The 22,150-nt window shown below is 40.6% G+C and overlaps 1 protein-coding gene across 2 annotated transcripts in view; it reads right to left on the reverse strand.

Moving 5' to 3' along the window:
- Positions 1-4,341: 4,341 nt before the first annotated feature.
- tmem38b (transmembrane protein 38B) overlaps positions 4,342-22,150 on the reverse strand; it is a 67,902-nt gene continuing 50,093 nt past the window's right edge. For both annotated transcript variants that reach the window (XM_088911957.1, XM_088911956.1), the window contains exons 5-6: positions 19,594-19,711; positions 4,342-5,036 (exon numbers count right to left, since the gene is read on the reverse strand). In XM_088911957.1, the coding sequence (XP_088768083.1) occupies positions 4,725-5,036; positions 19,594-19,711 (430 nt within the window). In that variant the 3' untranslated portion in view covers positions 4,342-4,724. The remainder of the gene's footprint in view (positions 5,037-19,593; positions 19,712-22,150) is intronic.

The following is a 22,150-nucleotide window of genomic DNA, read 5'->3' on the forward strand; positions in this document are numbered from 1 at the left end:
AACACCCTAATGATATATGGCACAGCATGACTCCCCTCAGTGTGGTATACGTCTTGTGTCAGCACAAGGGATCAGTCACTGTCCATCACACAAAGACCAATCTGTCAATGAGGAACTGGCAGGGTTGATATCAGGATTATACCTGACAACATCCTTACCAATCATCAACTGTGTTGTAGAACCTTAAAAGTGTTACGATCCCTGCCTCCCGGCAACGGAAGAGGCAGAAGAAGGCGTAGCCTTACTCCATCAGTTTACCTATCAGTTTTCTTATTCACCACCACACCCCCGTCTCATCCTGTACTTAAACACCTGTCTTTCCCTACCTCCTTGCTCTGTATTGGTTTACCTTTCGAGCTTCCTAGTTGCGCTACTCCTTCTTCTGCCTTGTGTCCTTCTTGGTTTTCGGTTTACGGTTTTTCCCCCCTTTTGACGACGGTTTTTCGGATCACGGCTTGGCTTCGGTACTCACGCTCTGTTTTGGATCTCTGGCTTCCCCTGGACTATCGGATTGCTCTATTGTCTACGGTTTCGGATCACGCTTTGGCTTCGGTAACTCATTCCCTTTTGGATCTCTGGCTTCCCCTGGACTCTCGGCTCGTTTCTCCGACTACGGCTTTCTTTGGATCACGGCTAGGCTTTATCGGCTCCTGCAAGTTGGTTCATTCTCTGGTTTCGGTTTCTCTTACCGAATCCGTAACAAAAAGTTAGCATCCAACTATTTTAATTGACTAACTCACTGACTCCTCTTCTCTCTCCAAATTAATCCAGCACTCTGACTTTTCCAACCACATGACCAAAGCGCAAATTGTCCTCAACAGCGCTTGACAAAGCTTTCTCTCTCTTTTCTCTCTGCACCAGGACAGTCTTAGCACAGAGCAAGAGGCTTCCAAGTCGGACCATGGATCAACCCAGTCCAAGTTTAAGGTCATGGCCAATGGATTATTGAGTATTTCTACTGTAGTGGTTCAGGTGGGCAGTTGCATCAGCATGCGTACTCTGCAAAGGAACAAGTAATAGGTTTATTCCATGTTGAAAAGAGAAGAGAGAAAACACAACATTTAGGCTGTGGAGCCTTCTTCAGGTGTGAGAAAGACAGAGCAGACAGCAAAGATTAAATAGCACAGAAGAACAAAAGCTGGGAGAGGGGAGGAGGCGGGAGAAGGGAGAGGTTGAGAGGCCACTGAGGTAGTGCAAAAAGGAGAGGGGTGAAGAAAGGTGTGAAGTTGAAACCTGCATTAGAGTAGAGAAGATTACACAAAAATAAGTCTGTCACTGAGAGAAGGGGGAAGGTGTAAACCTAGTTTCAGGACGAGTTTAGTTTCTGTTGCCTTTCTGCTATTGAAGTTGAGAAACCCTGCTTTGAGAACAGTGACAGAGAGATCAGTGTGATCATGGCTGTCTGAGGTGAAATGAGAAACTCACAGCCCGGACATGATCCCTGAACAATCTCCTTCCTGTTTCCCCAACGTAGATAGCTGGGCATTTTTTGCAAGAGATACAGTAAATGAGATTGCTGGAGGTACAAGATGTCGTCTGGGTGATCTGGAATCGACCTGAGGGGCCCTGAATGAGCATGTTGTTAGATATGTATTTGCAGATGATGCAGCGAGTTCTGTTGCAGGGAAGGTGCCTGGTGGGGATGATTCCTGAGTGCGGTCAAGGAAGTAGTGAACAAGTGGTTTACGCAGATTGGATGGTCGGCAGTAAGAGATGATTGGGCAGTCAGAAAAAAGGGTACCGATGGACGGATCGTCCTGTAAAATGGAGTAGTTGTTAATAATGGTCCTGGGGATAGAAAGTGTTAGGGTGGTAGGGAAGCACCAAAGGAATGCAGTTGTGAGTCCGGGAGTTTCTGATCGAGGTGATGATCAGAGGGCTGTTTTTGGCCCGGGCCCTATCGATAACATGGGTGGGATATCCTCTGTTGATGAAAAAGGATGCATTTTAAATGCGTGGTTCTGGAAATCCATGTCGTCACTGTCGACATAGCCTGGGAAACTGTGAAAAGGGGAGAGAGTTTTTGGTGTGAGTGGGGTGAAATGGGCTGTACAGGAGATAGCTGTGTGAATCTCTGGGTTTGTAATAGACCGAGGTAGGGAGTCGGGGATGGTAAATAGATAAATTTATGGAATTAAATGAAAGAGTGGTGGAAGATGTATTAACTGTATATTTGAGGAACGGGTAAGAGTTAGTGAATTGATGCAGAAAATGCTCTAGCTGGTCATTAGAGCATGTAGCAGCCCCGACGCGGTCATCGATGTATCTTTTGTAGGTCAGGGACAAAGCCAATATGGGAAGAAAAGAAGCGTTCTTCTACCCAGCCGACAACAATATTGGCATAGCTAGGTCCCATTGCCCATGGCGACTCCACTAACCTGCTGATAAAAAAGGTTATTAAATGAGAAGGCATTGAGTGTGAGAACCAATTCCGCAAGATGAACTAGAGTGTGGGTGGGTGGATCAAGCACTGTGCGTTTGTCTAGCATGTGCTTGAGGCCTTTAAGAGCGTCATCGTGGGGAATGACGGTGTAATTTTAATTTCTACTGTATATGTTTACCATGGTGGCACTTTCATGCTCTTTTCACCTGAATTTAAATATAATGAATATAATGAACATATTCTGCTCTGCACCACTGTGGAAATACTAAGTTTAACAAAGCAATACAATTAAAAGTATGTTGTGTACAGTACATTTTTGGCAAGCACAGCAAGTTTTGATGAAACTCACAATTGAAAAGAAGATTTTGAAGAATTTAAGAAGCTAGGGTTAGTCAATTGTCTGTGGTGACCGTTATGAGATAGCTTCTTTATATTCCTTTGAAAAAGCAACATAAAAGTCTGTCTCTAGTGAGAATAAGGGTGAAGCAAGGACTTCAGCCTTTCATAGCAAATAGCTACTGCAGGGAGCTACTGCTAGCTTTCACAAGAGATGAAGCTGACATGTTCAAAAGGCTTTTGAAAGAACCACTTATAAGGAAAACTCAAATAATGAGACAATTGCTTTTTTGACGAGCCGAAAATACAGATTTTTAGGCTGCTTTCTAAAGCAATATTTTGAACATAAACAAGATCTGGCAAATACTCCTATTTGTTTTAGAAAAGTTAATATGGAAAATGTATAAGTAGTCTATTGGAATGTTTAATTTAGAAATAAGAACATTCAGTACTTATGTTGAGAACCCTTGTAGCATGAACCTTTAATGGACAAGATGTTCTTCCTTTTTCTATCCATCCATTTGCTAATTTTTTAGCCAGAGTTCGTCCCAGCAAGCACTGGGCAAAAGGCAGGGAACACCAGTCCATCTTAGGGCACATAGAGACATGCACACACTCTCACCAGGGGAAGTTTTCTCAAAAGCCAATTAACTTACCAGTATGTTTTGGGACCACAGTAAGAAACAAGTAACAGTTCAAGACGTGTATAAAAGTGTTCCAAAAAGGACAAAAGCTGTTCTGTAGGGAAAGGCCAATCCAACTCCTTGTTAAGTAGTAAACATTCATAATTGTTTCCATTATTTTATTCACATTCTGTATCTGGTCGTTCTTATCTGGACTGATTCTGGAGTAACAATATATTTTTTAAAGTAGTGTGTTCTTCAATTCAAATGTTAATTTTAATCATATATCCTAAAAATTCTAAACAATAAAAGGTTTTTTTAATTGCTTTTCCACATTGTTTAGGAGATGTAACTTATGTGTTAACATAAAGACCTAAGGCTTATTCATATGAAGACACATTTTTCCATGTTATATTTATAGAGTTGTTGTTTGGGGGTCAGCAAAATATTTGACATTTTTCCCAAGAAAGCACACCATTCTAAAATGATTAAACAATTGTATATTATATATAATTGTTTATATATATAATATATATCTGACAGATATGTCAGAGCTGGTCAACAATTAGTTAATGCCAAGCAGACCAAAAAAAGGTACCATAAGATTACACACTCATTGTCAACTATTTCATATGATATACTCAATGACAATACAGCCCCGACTAGCTCAGTTGGTAGAGCATGAGACTCATAATCTCAGGGTAGTGGGTTTGTGTCCCACATCAGGTCCAAGGTTCTCTAATAACCCATACTAAACAGCAGCAGTATGGGGTGGTGTTTGCGGTGGCGGGACAATATCAACAACACTTGCACTATCTGCGTAGAAGAAAGCCCTGGCAATCTACTTCTGTATCTTGCCAAAAAAACTCTACGGTGGACTGTCCTTAGGGTTGCCATGAGTTGATATTGACTCGATGGCACACAACCATTACCACTCAATGACATCAGTTGGGGAAAAAAGAGAAACTCAAAAAAATACTGAGCTCTTAAAGACAAAACTGTTACTGAGAAAGTAGCTTTTATTATGTCAATTTTTTTTTCAAGCATTCATATACTGTAGATCTGAAAAACTTGATACATGTTTTAGAAATAATATGAAACCTTGCACGGATTATAATAAAACTTTTTTCAATAATAAAATCATATCCATCATAGTTTAACAAAACTACACAGTAAAAAGTACCCAGAAACATAGTTCTATTTTTAAACACATTTTCATCATAATACCTCAAAAATGTCTTGCATTCTGATATAAACAATGTTTATACACCTAAGTATTGTTTTATTTACATATAAGAAAATAAATCTCAGCTTATATTAAATCACGTCAAGGTTTTGTAAAAGATTTAAAAAATAAGAAGACACAGGACATTTTATTGGTCTTAATCAGTTTTCTTGTTGTATGTTTTTATGGACACTGTGTCACCATTGTCATGAAAATCTGAATCAGTACTATTTTCATTTTTTTCATGAGCACATGAAATGTTGCCATTTGTATCATGGACTGCTGAACCATTGTGGCTCTTGGCTGATTTGACATCCTCCTTCAGATCTGAGCAGGCAGCTGTAGAATTCCTTTTGGCAGCTCCCTTTGCTTCGGTTACTATAGGCTGCCTTGCAAAAAACAAGTGATACAATACAGCCTCCAGTGGAGCAAATGGGGATGCAGTGGAGTGTATGAGCATCATTCTCACCTGGGAGAAAGAAAGAAAGCAAAAGAAACTCAGTTAAACAAATAAGAAAAGGTAATTTTTCTCACATGTGGATCATACTGGTACAGTATATACTCTGTAGAAGAACACATTTCACAATTATTGCCATGATATATAAGGAGCTGCAGGGGTTGGAAGGAAGAGATATTTTGTTTATTGGTCTCTCCTTGTTAGTTGTCTCCTCTGTTCTTGGATTAATTTTTGAAAGTGCATTGTTATTAATATTAGTATTTTATATTACTTACACCTAATACAGCAATACAAGAGGACTTAACTATCACTACTTTTCTTATTAGAGCTTCTTATGTCAAATCTAAAAAAATCTATTGAGCTATAAATGTTTCACGTCCTTATATGTGATCAGAATATAACCCCATTTTTCAATTACTCTATATGAAGAGAAAATAAATCTATGTAAAAACAATAACAAACTGACATCAAATCCGTCAGCCTACTGGAGGCTTCAATGAAAACTGCTGAAATATTTGCAAAATAAGGCAGAAAGTTCAAATGTTATATTTTTGCTTCAGGTTCAGAAAGAAGAAAACTGGTCTCCTTTTTATAATTAGTTAACTGGTACATTTTTCTTGGAATCACCAAAACATTTTTCAATCAACTGTGTCAATACCGGAGTTTTGTTGTGAGCTAGGAGATATATACTGATTGAAAAAAGAAACTCAACACTTCATCCACACTCTGGCCCTCTTGTCTGCGTGGAATAGGCTGAAGAGTGACTCATCCGTGAAGAGGGCCTGATGCCACTGCTGACGAGTCCATCGCAGCCTCTGTCTGGCCGAAGCCAGTCGGGTGTGAAGTCTAGGAGGTGTAAGCAGAGGGCCTCTGACAGATCGCTTTGCTCTAAGGCCAGCAGCATGGAGCCTCACTGTCCTGTCACTGATGCGGGCATTGCGTCTGCTGGCAGTTTCAGCAGCAGTATGGGTGGCAGATCTGAAACGATCTCTCAGATGGACCAGTCTGATGTGTCGGTCCTACTCTGGTGTGGTTTCTCGAGGGTGACCGGATCTTGGACGGTCATCTGTTCTGCTGGTCTGCTGAAACCTTTTCTGCAGTCGGGACACAGTGGAGCGGCTTACTCCATAGTGTCTGGCAATGCAGGCACATGACATGCCTGCCTGCAGCAGTGCCAATGGCCTCTCCCTTGCTTCTGGTGACATTCGAGGCATTATGGAATGCACAGAAAACTGACTAAGTGTGGCCTTTTTCTTGCAGTGACCTAAACTTTGAATTAAGGCCTTTTTAAAAGTGACCTGATCCACCTAGATTGTTCCACCTGGACCTTGTTGGGTATAAGCGCACCTAACGAGCTTTTGTGTGATTGGCAAGTTGCAATGTCTCACTGCACAAACTGTATTGCTGGTCAGAGGGCTTAAAACAAATTGACAACTTTTTGTGAAAGTACATAAGCTATAACTATAGTATTCTCATTCCAGAAAATGTTGCGTTTCTTTTTTCCATCAGTATATACTGTATATACTTGAACTGCACCCTCCAAAAAGTGTGTTGTCACACTTAGTCAGTAACTTATCCTGGAAAATTAATGACATTAAGAGAGCAGCTGTAGTTCTTACTGAAATATTTTTATATTTTAATACATGAATATATACAATTATTATTGTGTGCTTTGTTTATTTCATGTATTATGTATTAGAAGAACATAAGAAATGTTACAAAGGGGAAGAGGCCCATCTCTAAAATTTCAACCAGATGTTTCTTAAAAGAACACAAAGTTTGTCATATCAGGTTGTTCAACCTGTTCCAGATACCCATTACTCTTTGTGTAAAGAAATATTTCTTATGCACCATCCTAATTTAATTCTCTTCAAACTTAAGATCCCATGACCCTGTTTCACTACTATACTACAGTATATAAAACTCTTAGGATTTTATATGCTTGGATCAATTGCCACTCAATTTACTTAGATCTAGACTGAATTAATTTAGCTCCCCTAACTTGCCTGTATATAACAATTGAGACCAGGATCACTCATGTTGCTCTTCTATTATACTCCTTCTTTATGTATGGAGACCAAACTTGAACACATTATTCTAAATGGTATCTTAGTAGTGAGTTATACAGTTTGAGCATTACTACCCTGGATTTAAATTCCATACCTTTTGACAAATATAAAATAATTGTTTCTCCACATTGTCTTGATAAGGACACAGAGCAATCTATATAAACTGAACTTTTAAATATGTACTGTAGCTTCCTGTATCAGAATCACCTATGAGATATGTAAAGTATACAGTGCCTATAGAAAGTCTACACCCCCTTGGACTTTTTCACAGTTGATTGTTTTACAGCATGGAACCATGATGTATTTGAGATTTTTTGCCACTCATCAATACAAAGTACTCTATAAGTAAAAGTAAAAAAGTAAAAAAGTAAAAAAAGTAAAAAAAATCTAGACATTTTAATAAATTAATTAAAAATAAAAAAACAGAAAATAATTGAATGCATAAGTATTCACCCCCTTGCTTTGACACACCTAAATTACCTCTGAAGTAACCACCTCTCTTCTCCAAGTCACATAATTACTTGACTGGAGTCCACCTGTGTGCAGTTGAGGTGTTTCACATGATTTCAGAATAAATACACTTGTGTCTGGGAGCTTAGTGCATTTCCAAGGAAACACTACACCATCATTAAAAAGGTGAGAAAATATGGAACAACTGTGAATCTGCCCAGAACTGGCTGCCCTCCAAAACTGAGTGTCTGGGCAAGTAGAGCTGCAGTAAGGGAGGCCACCAAGAAGCCTATGGCAACTCTAAAGGAGTTACAGTCCTCCATGACAGAGATGGGAGAAACTGTGCATGAGACAACAATAGCACGCACACTTTATAAATCTGGCTTGTACTGAAGGGTGGCAAGAAGAAAGCCTTTGTTGAAAAAAACTCATATCACATCTTGGCTGGAGTTTACCCAAAGGCATGTGAGGAAGAATCTATGGTCTGATAGGACCAAAACTGAACTTTTTTGTTTGGCGCAAACCTAACACAGCACATCACTGAGAGCACCATCCCTACAGTGAAGCATGGTGTTGGCAGCATCATGCTTTGGGGATGCTTCTCTGCGGCAGGGACTGGAAAACTCAAAGATAGAAGGAAAAATAGATGGAGTTAAGTACAGAAATATCCTGGAGGAAAACGTGCTGCAATCCGCAAGAGCACTGGGACTTGGAAGACGATTCATCTTCCAACAGGACAATGACCCGAAACATACAGCAAAAGCCACACTGGAGTGGCTTAAAACCAAAAAGGTTAATGTCCTGGAGTGGCCCAGTAAAAGCCCAGACCTCAATACAATTGAGCATGTGTGGAATGATTTAAAATTTGCTGTTCACAAACAGTCCCCATCCAACTTGATGGAACTTGAGCAATTTTGCCAAGAAGAATGGGCAAAAATTCCAGTGTCAAGATGTGCAATGCTGAGAGAGACTTACCTAAAGAGACTCACAGATGCTTCATAGTTATAAACTGACCTTATTGCCTGTCTTACTTATTAAATGTTTTAGCTGAATTACTGTTGAGATCAGAGAGCTCCTTGAAGACTGCGGGTAAGTGGTTATTGACTTCCACAATTTGGTCAATGGATAAAAGAATCCATTAAAACATGAAGAAATTTAATACAAGCATATCTTGTCTCCACACACTGTGAAACAAGTGGTTTGGGAGGCAACCATAAAATACAAAGGCAACAGCTGGAGATCTCTGATATACAGTACACTAGCATCTTCAGGATACAATGTGTCCAAAACTATCCTCTTGAAGTTGCCTGCATAAATTCATAGTTCAGTTAAAAATATGAAGTCTCTCCTGAGGGCAAACCACAAAAACTCAAACTTGTTAAACATCATATAAATGACAATCAAACAATGTCTTATGGTAAGATAATTGAACTAATGCTTGGTTTGGTGGAAATAAAGGTAAAGCTCATCTTGAACAAACACTCTGTGGGAGGTCTGTTATGGTTTGTGGTTTTACATCTATAGGTCCTGGAGCTTTTGTCTTGATAGGGGAAACCATGAACTCCAACATGTATTACGACATTCTGGCCTAGCACCTGGTTTTTTGCACTGCAAAGCTCAAGCTTGGCTGAAAATGGATATTTAACATGACAATGATCTAAATAATACACCCAGACTGACAAAGGAATGATTAAGTGCACACTAAATACATTTCTCACCTGGCTATCTCAATTTTCAGACCTCAATCTAACCGAATATTTGCATTTTTTAACTCAAGATGGCAGTACACCAAACCAAATCATGTGAAAGCAATAAATAAAAAGCATATTTAAGTAATCTGGATTCTGTTTGAAGAGCTACTGCAGTGTGTAAAACTTAACACGTTAAGAACATATTAGGTATACATTGTGTATTATTCTTCACCTGTTGTATTCTTTGAAATTTTGGTGTAAGATTCTCCCATTAGGACATTTTAAAGGAGATTACAATTTGAATGTGTATGGACTGCTATTTGTTTCATAAAACAGTTCTGTTGTAAGAGGACCCGGGGAAGGGTCATCTATAACCGGTATTTCCGGAACGAAACACTGAAAATACTCTAAATAGACCTGGGCAAGATGGCCACCCAGGATAACCAGCTGACCCGCTATTGGAAAAAGCCTATGCGGCGAAACAAGGAGACACAGCTGAACTACATCAGGAAACAGGATATAAATGCCCCAGAAGCGATGAGCCGGTGCGGAAGCCGATAAGGTGAAAGCGTTTTGGAGGAAGGAGAAATATTAGGAGTGTGCTAGAAGAGAATTAAGAATAACGGACTATTGGATACGGATTTTGACTAGGATTACGGATTACGGCTTGGATACGACGCAGAGGAGTGTGGACATACGGATTTGGGAACTAGGATTGTTTAAGGATACTGACAACGGATTGCAGAACGGATTTGGGGAGACACACAGACGAAGAGCACAGAAGAACAGTGTGGTGTGAGTTAAAACTCTTTTACGCCTATTTTCCCCCGGCGACACCACAATTGGTGGAGGATGCAGGCAGCTCCCGCTCGGGTTTGAGAATCAAAGAAAGCAAGTTTTTTTTTGTGTGTGTGTGCGGGTTTCGCTTTGCGCGTGTGAAGAAAAACTATGGAACAATTAATACAGCAGTTGTCCCAGGCCACCCTCGCCCAATTCCAGGCATTAAAAGGTCAGCAAGAAGCTATCGAAGTGCAACGGGAGGCGAACCAAATCCAAAGCGAAACTAACGAACGAATTATAGAGGAGCAAAAATTAGTACGCGCAGAATTGCACAGATTAGGGGAAGAAATCCGGCAGGCCCCGGAAGCGGGGAGAGACACCGCTCAGGCAGAACACATTTCGCTACAAAAGATGACTGAGCTTGATGATGTGGAAGCGTATTTAACCACCTTTGAAAGAACTGCATCTCGAAATGCATGGCCCAAAGAGCAATGGGCTGGGAGAGTAGCCCCTTATTTAATTGGAGAAGCCCAAAAAGCATTTTATGATTTAAAAGAGGAAGATGCAGAGAATTATGAGACTCTGAAAAAGGAGATATTGGCAAGACTAGGGGTAACCATGGCGATACAAGCAGTCCGGTTTCACAATTGGAGATACCAGATGAATAAGCCTACGAGGTCTCAGATGTTTGACCTGGTACATCTGGCAAAGAAATGGCTCCAGCCAGAAGAATTAAACCCAGGACAGGTGGTAGAAAGGGTGGTGTTGGATCACTTTGTGAGGAGTCTGCCTGTTCACCTGAAAAGGAAAGTAAGTGAAGGGGATCCCCAGACACTAGATCAGGCCGTGGACTTGGTGGACAGACACCATGCCACAGAGGCCCTGATTAGGGAGGAAAAGGGGGACTTTCGGAAGGAGGAGAGAAGAAGCCTCAAGAGTCTGGAAACCGAAATAAAGTATCGGCCAATAAAGTATAGTGATTATCAGGACCCTATACAATTTAAAAAAACCCTTCGGGAGAGGTCTGACTCAAGGCCCCGACCATGGAAAGAAACCCGGCGATGTTTTAATTGTCAGGAAGAAGGGCATTTAATTATGCTATTGCCCCGGCCTGTCCAAACCCATGCAGGTAGACCCCAGAGGTGAAGCCAAATGTAACTACCTTACAGCACGGGTCCCGACCTGCGAGGATCCCCATCTTACGAAAGTTGAGATGGGGGAGAACCCGTCGAGGCCTTGTTGGACTCTGGCAGTACTGTGACCCTGGTGACCCCTACAATACTTCCGGGAGAACTGGAGATTCCGAGAACAGAGGGAATACCTATTACTTGCATTCACGGGGACACCAAGGTCTATCCGACGGTAGAATTGAGCATCTCTACAGAGCAGGGGACCTACCGTTCAACAGTAGGAGTGGTTGAGCAGTTGCCATACCCTGTCGTACTGGGACGAGACTGTCCCCATTTCCTCCAGATGTGGAACACGGTCCAAACAGCTAGGCTAAGACCAATCCCCTGCCCGGAAGACCGTGGTGACGCCCCTACCGACAACCCTGATGAGACGGACCCACAAGAAGGTGGAGCTGAACCTGGAGTTGAGTTTGAAAATATGGATTTACCGTACTGGGAACCCCCAGAATGTCGTGGTAAGTTTGGATCGGCCCAACTAGAAGATGGGAACTTGAGACATGCGTGGGGGCATGTCAGGAAAATTGATGGGAAGTGGTGTACTGATCCTAATACAGTGAGTTACCCATATTTTATGACAAAGAATAATCTCCTCTATCAGGTGCAGCAGAAGGGACAGGAAGAAGTGGAACAACTCCTTATTCCCCGGGCCTACCAGATGAAGCTCCTCAACTTGGCCCATAGCCACCTCCTGGGCAGACACCTGGGGGTAAAGAAGACATCAAAGAGACTCCTCTCTAGGTTCTTTTGGCCAGGGATCTATAAGGCCATCGAGAAGTACTGTCGGGAATGCCCCGAGTGTCAGAAAAGTGCGCCACAACCTTATTATAGAAACCCTTTGATTCCCCTCCCAATTATTGAAACCCCCTTCGAACGGATTGGGATGGATTTGGTGGGGCCCCTGATCAGAACCACCAAAGGTCACCAGTATATTTTAGTAATAGTGGACTATGCTACCAGGTACCCCGAAGCCATTCCGTTGAGAGCTGCCACCGCCAAAAACATAGCTAGGGAGCTAGTACAACTGTTCGCTCGAGTCGGAATTCCTAAAGAGATCCTAACTGATCAAGGAACACCTTTTATGTCTAAAGTCATGCGAGACTTATGTAAGCTACTGGGTATACAGCAGATCCAAACCTCAGTTTATCACCCTCAAACCGATGGTCCAGTAGAACGTTTTAATAAGACCCTGAAAAGCATGCTTAGGAAGACTATGCAAAAGGATGGGAAAAACTGGGATCAGCTGCTCCCGTATCTCATGTTTGCGGTTCGAGAAGTACCGCAGGCTTCGACTGGATTTTCCCCATTTGAATTATTATACTCTCGGAAACCACGGGGCCTATTGTACGTGGTCAAAGAATCGTGGGAACATCAACCTTCCCCTTTACAAACTATCATTGAGCATGTGGAACAGATGAGAGAAAGAATAAATGTTATTGTTCCCATAGTGAAAGAAAACCTGGAGAAAGCCCAGGCTCAACAACAACAAATGTATAATAGGGGAGCAGTTGCGAGGGAATTTCAGATTGGGGACAGAGTACTGGTTCTAGTTCCAACCCCAGAATGTAAATTCTTGGCATCCTGGCAGGGGCCTTATGAAGTGGTGGAAAAGGTGGGGCCAGTCAACTATAAGGTCAAGCAACATGACAGAAGACGGCAGCATCAAATCTACCACGTCAATTTGCTGAAGAAATGGCATGGTTCCGAAGTTCTGCTCACCCATTTTTCCCCAGACCCTCTGGAAGAAGAAACGGGTGCGGTAGCCATGGGAGACCTGGCTCCGGCACAGAAACAGGAACTACAAGAATTCCTAACCCAAAACAAAGATGTTTTTTCCCGGACACCTGGTCGAACCCACCTTATACAACATAAGATTATCACGGAATCAGGGAAAAAGGTAAGGCTACCCCTGTATCGAGTACCAGAAGCCAAAAGGAAATTGATTAAAGAAGAGATGGGAAAAATGCTGGAGATGGGAATAATCGAGGAATCCCATAGTGAGTGGGCTAGCCCGATAGTTCTGATCCCCAAGCTGGATGGAACTATTCGATTTTGCAACAATTTCAAAAGGTTAAATGAGATCTCGCTGTTTGATGCATACCCCATGCCCCGTATAGATGAACTAATCGAGCGATTAGGTAACGCTCGATACATCAGCACCCTTGATCTTACGAAAGGATATTGGCAAGTGCCGCTGGCCGAAGAAGATAAAGCCAAAACCGCTTTTGCCACACCTGAGGGACTATATCAGTATAGGGTCCTACCCTTTGGTTTGCATGGCGCTCCCGCAACATTTCAAAGATTGATGGACCGAATTCTGAGACCGTATCGGGATTTTGCAGCCGCCTACTTGGATGATGTCATAATCCACAGCACGACCTGGGAACAACATCTACAACACCTGGAAGCAGTGACTGGAGCATTGCGAGCAGCAGGATTAACGGCCAACCCAAATAAATGTTGTCTGGGGGCTAGGGAAGCCAATTACCTGGGTTATACGATCGGGAGAGGATTGATCATGCCCCAAGATCAGAAGGTACAGTTAATTAAGAACTGGCCCAAACCAGCTACCAAGAAGCAAATTCGAACGTTTTTGGGACTGGCAAGTTACTATCGACGTTTCATTCCAGGGTTTGCCTCCATGGCCGCCCCTCTACACGACCTGACGAAGATGAGCTGTCCAGAGAAAATAAAATGGACCGACTTGGAAGAGAGGGCCTTCCGAGACTTAAAAGCAACTCTCGCTTCTCAACCCGTCTTACAGGTACCAGACTTCAGTAAGCCTTTCATGGTACAAACTGATGCTTCGGACACTGGGATTGGAGCCATACTGTCGCAAGAAATTGAAGGACTGGAGCATCCTATTCTGTATATCAGCCATAAATTGAATCCGGCCGAAAAGCACTATTCTACGATAGAGAAAGAATGTCTAGCAATCAAGGATTGAACGGATTTGGGGAGACACACGGACGAAGAGCACAGAAGAACAGTGTGGTGTGAGTTAAAACTCTTTTACGCCTATTTTCCACCGGCGACACCACACTGTATTTGCACTGTGTGGTATCACTTCCATTGCTGTGTTGTCTGTTGGTCTTTGAAGTGGTGAGATCTGAATGCTGTACTCAACTACTTATTCAGGTTTCATCAAAAAAAAATGAACATGCTTTCTGGATTACAGTTCAGTTCCTCTACTTGTCTTCTCACCATGTCCACTCCAAAGATGCATTTGGTGAAATCCCACATAAATTCAGCTTTTAAGTGATATCAATAAAGCTGATTTCCTTTCACTGAAGAATTTTTCACTCATCAGCAACAAAATCAATTGCACTGCAGGCAAGAGCTCAATGAAAATAAAAATTACATTGTTATGTTCAACCTAGTTTATTTTATCCCAAACAGATACCAATCAATGATTTTTTATGATCTAGCATAATGTGTTATATTTTATTTCTTAGGCAGATCATGAAAAAAGTTATACATTTCCAACATACTGTAGAACTGAAACACTTATTTACAATTTGAATGAAGCATCGCTTGTTTAGGACTAAATTGTGACTATAATTGACACATTGCATGAAGATTTCTGCATTTTTTAAGGTTAGCCTGTATTGCTCTTTAAGGCACCTGAGCTTGCACTGTCATAGGGGCAGTGCAGTGACTCTGTGGCTAAGGATCTGCGCTTGTAGCTGGAAGTTTGCCAGTTCGTATCCTGTGGAGGGCAGAGGAATCCTATTCCATTGGGCCCCTGAGCAAGGCCCTTAACCCCAACTGCCCCAGGGGCGCTGTATAAATGGCTGACCCTGCACTCTGACCCCAAATTTCTCTCCCTGTCTGTGTGTCTCTTGGAGAGCAAGTTGGGGTATGCAAAAAGACAAATTCCTAATACAAGAAATTGTATATGGCCAATAAAGTGTTCTTATCTCTTATAACCCTAACTTTGTAATAAATTAAGACCAGCATTAACCATCCTATTTTAAATTGCATTGTTTATTGCCTCTCCACTCAACTCCAAGTTGATAAATGAAATTACCTATGGCCATATATGGCCAGCAGCCATATCACCCTGCAACTCACAACTGGCAGCCCACTGAAGCTAAGCAGGTGTGAGCCTGGTCAGTACCTGGATAGGAGACCTCCTGGGAAAACTAAGGTTGCTGCTGAAAGAAGTGTTAAAGGGGCTAGCAGGGGGAGCTCATCCTGCGGTCCATGTGGGTCCTTATGCCCCAGTATAGTGAGGGGTACACTATACCGTAAACAGACGCCGTCCTTCGGATGAGACGTAAAACCGAGGTCCTGACTCTCTGTGCTCATTAAAAATCCCAGGGTGTTTCTCGAAAAGAGTAGGGGTGTAACCCCGGTGTCCTGGCCAAATTTCCCATTGGCCCTTACCAATCATGGCCTCCTAATAATCCCCATCTATGAATTGGCTTCATTACTCTGCTCTCCTCCCCACTGATAGCTGATGTGTGGTGAGCGTTCTGGCGCACTATAGCTGCCGTCGCATCATCCAGGTGGATGTTGCACATTGGTGGTGGTGGAGGGGAGTCCCTGTCATTACCTGTAAAGCGCTATGAGTGGAGTGTCCAGAAAAGCGCTATATAAGTGTAAGCAATTATTATTATTAAATTCAGGAGGACAGTGAATCCCCCTGTACTACAGTATATTTCTACAAAGTATCTGAAGTTTCAATCATTATAATCTGATAACCTTACAGTCTTGGTTTCTGCACGGAGCATTTTTCTGTAAACTGTAAAAGCTGGCATCCATGAAATGTGCTTTAGTTTTTCAGCACACATTCGAAGTTCTCTGCCAAAACAATTGCATCAAATGCGATGCATGATTTAACAGTTCCTTTTGATTAGGATTTGGATACCTCAAGAGAATGCTTCCAGTCCCAAAATGTCTTGTTCACCAGCTTCTCTGGTTTCTGATGACCATCTTACCCCACAGCCTCAAATTAAGTATGATACACTGTTTGCAGAAGTGTGCATTTAACTGAAGCGAGTATACTCACCAGGGAAATTTGTCAAACTACTGACACTGTAAACTTAATCTGGCAATCACAGAGCATATCTACCCCTTTTTTGGCGATTTTGAGTTGTTTCAATACTGGCTAGTAGGCCCAGAGCATGGCTAGTGACAAGCTGGTGTTGGCATGCCTGAGTAATGACTGGATCAAGGGAAAGATGATTCTGAACTTGCTAGTAGATAATTCATTAGCTGATTTTGTGTTTTAGCTGTACAATTTTAAAAAATGACTGTTGAAACGAGTATGAAAAAAATAAAGACTTTTTCAACTCTCTAAAGTAAATCATCCAATCAGAAAGAATTACGTCTTGCTTATTGGCCAGAAATAGCCCAATAATGAAAATAAAGGCAACTATCAAAAGACAACTTTTAAGAAAAAAAGTCTAAAACAAGCCAATGTGCTGTAAGGTATTGATATATTCAATTAATGTTTTTTTTTATTTTAATTTGAAGAAAAACTGTCATTACAGCAAATATATTTGTGGGAGAGGTTAAGCCCATGAAACCACAACCCTGCTGCACATTATTTCCCTAAAGTTATGCCTTTGTGATCCTAGCACAGTGTGGGGCTTATTATCATACTGATATTTTATCGTAACTCCAATACCAAAAACAATGAAATCACAAGATCTGAGACCAGTATTTTGTTATCCCAAAAAACAATAATCCCCTGTTCACAAACTTTTACTAAAAAAGGAATACTTAGCTATCTAGGCCTGAGTCATGCATAAGCAAGGGTATAGAAAAAAAACACACATAAATTAGGGAAGCAAAATATACATCTAAAATCAGAAGTACTTCTTTAATACTTAGAACTTTAGACAAGAAATGTGGTTATCTTCATATTAGAGCTGTTCATGCCATTTCTTTTAATTAAATATATTCATTATGTATTAAAGCTGTCATAAATGCAATTAAAACCAACTTCTACTGTACTTAAATACTCCCATGTTACCAGTAAAACCTAAATCCAGATCAGTACCCTATACACTTCCACAACACAATCCCCCTGTGCAATTATGTTTTATAACTGTTTAGAACATCACTAATAATATGTTAATAAATGTTGTTAGGCTATTATTACAAATAACTAATCTTAAGCATTAGTGAAATGTGAACAGTCAAACTACAACAGACCCTTTAGACCAGGGGTGGGTAAACTTTTTTGTCCCAGGGACCACACAAAATTTTTAAACTGTATAGCGGGCCACTTCAGGCTGCTGCTACTGATAGCCTATGCCCTTTATAACTTTAAAATCAAACATAGGCTTATTAGTTCAAGGTTAACAATAACTTGAGAGAAAAACATATTTTAAATATAAAAATAAAATTGAATAAAACTTGAAGTTCAACTCACAAGCCAAGTCTTCACCGATTACCTCGACCCGATGGGTAACTGTTCTGCGTGATAAACTTATTTTCTCAAATTTGCTCTTGCTCTCTGGACAAAGAATATCTGTGGTTTCTATCATACACTCCTTTAAAAGCTCCCCTTCAGAGAGCGGCTTGCTTTGTTTAGAAATCGTATATGAAAGCAGGTACTGTAGCTTGCCTGTGCTGCCCTCTTGGATAGTAGTAGGGCGCAAAAATACATTTTGATGAGCCTGTAAACTAGCGGCTAGTTTGTAAGCTTTATTAGCCCGCTCCTCGCATAGCTGCTAGCATAGTTAGCATGTTTGGTAGAAAAATGCCAACTGAGATTGTATTCTTTGAATACTGCGACACTTTCCTTATAAATTAAACATATACCTTTTGTTCCAACCTCTGTGAAAAAGTATTTTGCAGCCTATTCTTTGTTGAACACTCTGCATTCACTGTCAACATTCTGCTTCTTCAATCCACTCATTTTGGCGCAGGTTCCCTCACAGTACGATGGACCCACTCTGACTGGTGAATCAAATTGGTAAAGCAGGGATACCCAAACATTTTTGGGTCTATGCATCCCTTGACGTGTTAAATTTCCACATGCCTCCCCTGTGTCAAAAATAAGTTCTATGGCAGTGCGATATTTTACAAAAGATTATAAATTTGAAAAGGAAAACAAAGTTGATCCAAATTTTAACCATCAAAACCAATAGGCTTAATATGAAAATAGTAAAAATACTTAACAACACATTTTACTTAAATTATTTAAATGTGCATACTGAAAAAAATAAAAATAGCCAACATCTTTGTAAAATGCAAATAAAATGACTTAGAAAATGTAAAAACTTAACATCAACATTTTTTTTAAATGAGGAGAAATACAATGTCTTTTTGTTTGTGCCTTTTAATGTGTAGATGGGCTTCTTTAATAAATTATGTTAACATAATTCACCAAAAATACTGGGTAGTACTTTTGAAATGGCAATGTGCATCTCCTTCTCAACATTGACTCTTGATCTGAACTTGGATTTGATAGCCGCAAGTGCTGAAAACCCAGCTTCACAAAGGCAGGATATTACAAAGGGAAGAAGAATTCACAGAGCTCTGTTGCTTATTCCTTGGTACTCCAACAGTGTGAGGTTTTTTGCATTGTGCTATTCGGTACGCAACTTTGTATGATGAAAAAATAAATTTGCTGGGGACTGTAGTTTGGTTAGAAAAAGCTGCTTTGCTTTGCATGAAAGTTGCACGAAAAATACTCACTAGGCTTACTTATCAAACTACTGTGAACAGTTTCCAAATGACATTTCAATTTATTGGGGAGCTTGCTCTCAGCAGCAAACACTTTAAGGTAGACAACGCAGTGAGGACATTCTTCAGTGTCCACAATTGTGCATGTGAAACCAAAATTAAAAAAACTGTCATACTTTTTGTATTTGTGTTTCCGTTTCTCTTTAGAACTAGGCTTCCTAGGTGTCCTTCACCTTTTTTACTCATATTTAAAAACCTCTCAATTGCGATCATGTAACAAAAAACTCACAGAATGACCACTCATAGAAACATGAAACACTGAAGCTGCGGTCAACTGGTACGCTGCTTACAGACTGCCGACTCTTGTGGCCAGTGTCATGGGACACAATCTAGCTCGGTAACGCACGACGAGTACATTCTGTGTGCACGAACAGCGGGTTTTGCTCATAATAAAAATGTTTGTTGACTAGCAATACCTGAGATGCCCCTGACCAACAATTGCACCTCCTCAAGGTGGCGCGATGCACAGTTTGGAATCACTGTGGTAAAACATTTGTGCGCCATCTAACGGCATGAATAATGAAAAGTAAGAAAAAATGGCACCAAACAAAGTGGAATATGGCGAATATTGACTAATTTATTTTTTACTTCAAGGGCCGGGTTAAAACTGGCTGGCGGGCCGGATGCGGCCTGCTGGCTGTAGTTTGCCCACAGGTGCTTTAGACACTAAGAAATAGACATAATGTACCTTATTGATGACAACAAAGATGGTGTAAAAGAACATCAGGTGATGTCTGGCCAGTGGAAAATATTGACTCTCTTGCAGAGTGAAGAGCACAGCTCCAATCAGAGTGATTTTGGTTGGACTGCAAAACAAAGATTAGATTATATCACAGAACATAATCAATTTTTGCTTAAATTCAATAGCAGAAGTACAGCATTGGAAGACTTTTAGATACAGTATATTGTATTTTTTCTGTAACATGATTAACTTTTACAGTTTACAGTTTGCTGTGGAGTATGTAGACTACCCTTCCTCACAGTGATTTTTAAGACCTGGTCCTTAGAAAAAGGAACTTTCTTTATCAAAAGGTTTGTCCTTTTACACATTTACCCTTATTCAAAGGTCTATTGTATCTCATCCAGCCATTTTAGTCTGTTAGTGTGTATCATTTCTTTGAACCTAGGTGTAGGTCATTTTCCTGTTTTTCCAAATGTGTCAGTAAGATGAAAATTATTTGACTACATTAACACCTAAAACTTATTTCTTAAGTAGCTTCTTCAGTTCTTCAAACACAGCATTTCATCTTTTATATTTAGGTTTTATTTTCCTTTTTATCTGCATCAACATTAAATATCATCTGCCCAATGCTGAATTCGGTGTTTTTTATATTTTTTACAGTTTTGCAATCCTGCTTTGTTATCACACTTGTTGTTTGTATCCATTAACTAGTTCTTAATCTAAGTACATATTAACCATTTTTCATGGCTGGGAACTATTGTATATTTCAATTTCTCAGTCAATAGTATTACCCCGTCTCCAGAGAAAGCTTGAATGTTAAAAGCTTTTGTTAATAGCTTCTCTTGTTTCTTTAAGTAAAACTGTAAAAATAATATTGGGCCCTGAAAATCTATCTTAAATAATTCTAGTACCTGTATTAAATAAATAATTATGGGATAAATCTTGGTAAATCCTGAAAAGTGCAGCACTCACATGCTTTATGATATGTTGAGACTCTGCGTACAGGTCTAATGTTAGGCTGAAAACTATAAATCAAATCATGGAGTGTAGGCAACAAGTCAAGATTATATGAGTGGAAAGAAAAATAAGAAGGCAAAAGGAGACATCCTTTTGAAGGAGAATCAATCACTGCCATCAATATTTTCGACAAGACAAGAAGTTTGATGGCAGGGGGTGAGGGCAATGAAGTGAACAGCACCTCTGGTGACACCGGAGATTAGCTAGATTCATAATTAGAGCAAATATATATATAAACAGAACAAAATCTATATACACGGTGGAGCTGTGGTTAGCATTGCCGCCTTGCAGTGCTGGGATCCTGGGCTCAGTTCCAGATTTAGGGTGCTTCTGCATGGAGTTTGTATCTTCCCCACATATTTGGGTACATTTTCTCTAGTTGGGCACAATTCCTCTAGTTTTCCTCCCACAATCTAAAAACAAACTGGTAGGTTATTTGGCTTCTGGAAAATTTGGTCCTGGTGTGAGAGTGTGTGTCTGTGTCTGTTTTCCACCCATCCAGGCTGTACCCTGCTCCTGTTTTGTTTCTGTTGCTTGCTGAAATAGTATTGGATAAAGCGGTTAGAAAATGGATTCATGGACAGAAGTGTACTTATTGTCAAAGTACAGAGGAATGCTCCTTTAGAGTGTATAGCTAGGGATTTTCAGGTATAATTTAATTTCTGTCCCTCAATGTCTTATATGTTCTTTGGGTTAACCAAAAAGGTGCTAAAATAGGCAGGAGGCTGTATTTGAATAAATTGACACATTTTGTCTGCAATTCAAATCCAATGTATATTGGAAAGAGCTGGAACAGGATGTGGAAAGTAAAAATTGTAAGAGAAATGTATATACTGTTAGCTACATTTGTTGCATGGAGTTCTTTTTATCAGAAAAATTATCACTAGACATATACAGTAAATTGAACCTGCACCTGAAGTTTATCTAATAATAATGATAATAATTGCTTACACTTATATAGCGCTTTTCTGTACAGTCCACTCAAAGCGCTTTACAGATAACGAGGACTCCCCTCCACCACCAGCAATGTGCAGCATCCACCTGGATGATGTGATAGCAGCCATAGTGTGCCAGAACGCTCACCACACATCTATCAGTGGGGAGGAGAGCAGAGTAATGAAGCCAAATCATAGATAGGGATTATTAGGAGGCCAAGATTGGTAAGGGCCAATGGGAAATTTGGCCAGGACGCTGGGGTTACATCCCTACTCTTTTTCGAGAAATGCCCTGGGATTTTTAATGACCACAGAGAGTCAGGACCTCGGTTTTACATCTCATCTGAAGGACGGCGCCTGTTTACAGTATAGTGTCCCCGTCACTATACTGGGGCATTAGGACCCACATGGACCGCAGAGTGAGCACCCCCTGTTGGCCCCACTAACACCTCTTCTAGGTAGACTATCTCATGTAACTTTATTGTATTGAAAATAACACACTGTACATCTTTCTACAGATATTTCATTAAACAATTCTACCAAATTAAAGATTTCACCAGAATTTCTACAAACAATACAAAAATCAGAGCTTCTAATTACAGTGCAGAATA

Source organism: Atractosteus spatula, chromosome 3, assembly GCF_055471065.1.
Source record: "Atractosteus spatula isolate fAtrSpa1 chromosome 3, fAtrSpa1.hap1, whole genome shotgun sequence".
NCBI classification, from domain to species: Eukaryota; Metazoa; Chordata; class Actinopteri; order Semionotiformes; family Lepisosteidae; genus Atractosteus; species Atractosteus spatula.